The sequence below is a fragment of the Triticum dicoccoides genome, unplaced genomic scaffold, assembly GCF_002162155.2.
Source record: "Triticum dicoccoides isolate Atlit2015 ecotype Zavitan unplaced genomic scaffold, WEW_v2.0 scaffold18523, whole genome shotgun sequence".
Taxonomy (NCBI): Eukaryota; Viridiplantae; Streptophyta; class Magnoliopsida; order Poales; family Poaceae; genus Triticum; species Triticum dicoccoides.
In genome coordinates this window covers 1-1,751 of record NW_021227821.1, presented here as the reverse complement: position 1 = coordinate 1,751, position 1,751 = coordinate 1, and the positions used below count along the sequence as shown (strand labels likewise).

At 44.8% G+C, this 1,751-nt stretch overlaps 1 protein-coding gene across 1 annotated transcript; it reads right to left on the bottom strand.

The window, feature by feature from the left end:
• Nucleotides 1-5: 5 nt before the first annotated feature.
• On the bottom strand, nt 6-1,745 carry LOC119344778 (CSC1-like protein ERD4; the record flags this gene model as incomplete). The annotated part of the gene is made up of 4 exons (XM_037615121.1): nt 1,617-1,745; nt 654-1,498; nt 258-513; nt 6-77 (listed from the first exon to the last, which is right to left on the bottom strand). Coding segments are annotated over exons 1-4 (1,299 nt in total), but the record flags the coding sequence as incomplete, so codon positions are not given.
• Between the last annotated feature and the right edge of the window lie 6 nt (nt 1,746-1,751).

Below are 1,751 nucleotides of genomic sequence, written 5' to 3'. Positions count from 1 at the left end.
GCTGCAATGATCCTTGTGTGCATGTGTGGCCACATTCGCCCGTTGCTCTCATAACTCGGAACATAAACTCTCAAAACCTGCATTTAGCAACAAGGAGGAACGTAAGGTAATTAAGTCACTTCTGAAATCTGTTCTCTTCAAGAAGCCATGCATGCCTATTTGCAAAAAAGAAAAAAAAAGAAAAACATGCCCAGGTTGGTCAGTCCAGCTGTTCGACATGCATGCATACATTGAAGTAATTATAAAATCTCGCTCACCTGGTTTTTTGCTATAAGCCAACCCAGAGCAAAGTAAGCAACACCGAATGGCAAAATCAAAGGCGTGATGACGGAGTAGCACAGCACAATTGTCACGATGAGCATGTCGTTGGGAACCCTGGTGTTATACCTCAGGTTTCCTGGAACCCATGCCGCTCTCACCTCGTCCTCTGTCTTGCATATGTACTTCCTTTTCAGGTGGAAAATGATGAGAGGGACCAAACGAGAGAGCTCAAGCCCATAACCAACAAAGCATCTGTCGAAAACAACAATCAATCGGTATATTCTACGGCTGGGTGAAATTCAGAAATGTGTACGTATACTGGACTGGGACTGGAAGAAGCTCAGGACAGCAACTTAAAGTGCATAAATGAGCGAGACACAGTCATTAATTACCTGAGTGCAACGAACGTGAAGAAGAAAGTTGCAGTTCCGGGAAGCCTGGTGGCAAGCGTCATAAAAATCCCAGTAGGGTTCTTGATAACTTTTTCCAAAGCGCTGAACAATGAGGAACCAATTGCGTAGCCGATGAAGACATTGAAGACGATGAAGTAGAAATATTTTCCCGATGCCGCCCTCACCACATGGCTCTGTGAAGGAATCCCTTCGGACTTTGACAGGAACACAAGAAGAGTTGGCAGCACGGCGAGGAAAACAATAAGCGCGATCTGCGGCAGGTAAGCCTGTAAGACCGTCTTAACAAACAGCTGGTCCACAACCACCTTCAGAAAGGGCAGCTTCTCCCTCAGTTTTTCAAGCGTTGTAACGGCAGAGATGGCAGTGATGGGAATCATGTAGAAGGCAACGGTAACGAAGACAATGAGATAGACCACCGTCTGTCTGGTGTGCCTGTCATATATTTTCCTTGGAAGATTGGCCCATATTACCTCACGTGGTTCAGGAGCTTCTGTAACAGTCCATTCATCAAACATCTGGGCATGGAGAGTCTGAGATGCTGAGGCCGCAGCAGCTCTACTATTGAAGAAGACGAAGGCAGCCCGTTGCTGTTTCTCACTGAGGGCGCTCTTCCGTTCATCCTCTAGTTTGGGCAGCAATTCCTTTATCTGTTCATTACAATACTCAATCGTGTCGACCTTTTTACCGATAAGGCCACGGAATCCCGTCTTATGAGTAGGCCCCGTGCCCTCAGGTCTGTTTGCTGTTTTTGATTCTGCATAGACAGCTTCAGCATGAGCAATTTTGTGTTTGTGACCTTCAATCTCTTGGAAAATTTTATCAACCTGCATATATACGGTAATTATTATTATTATTATTATCTTGTATTGGCAGGAAATAAGACACATGTCACGAATAATAAACAACTCCCCTAAAGAAAAGAAAACTTGTGAGTTACAGTACCTTGGTGATGTCTGTCACAACCATTGCTTTGTAGAATGTGTCAGGATGAAGTGCTCGGAAATACGAGTCCACCGAGTCCTTTATAGTTTGATTAGGAGGTGGAATGGGAACATCTCTCACCAACATGGCAAACTC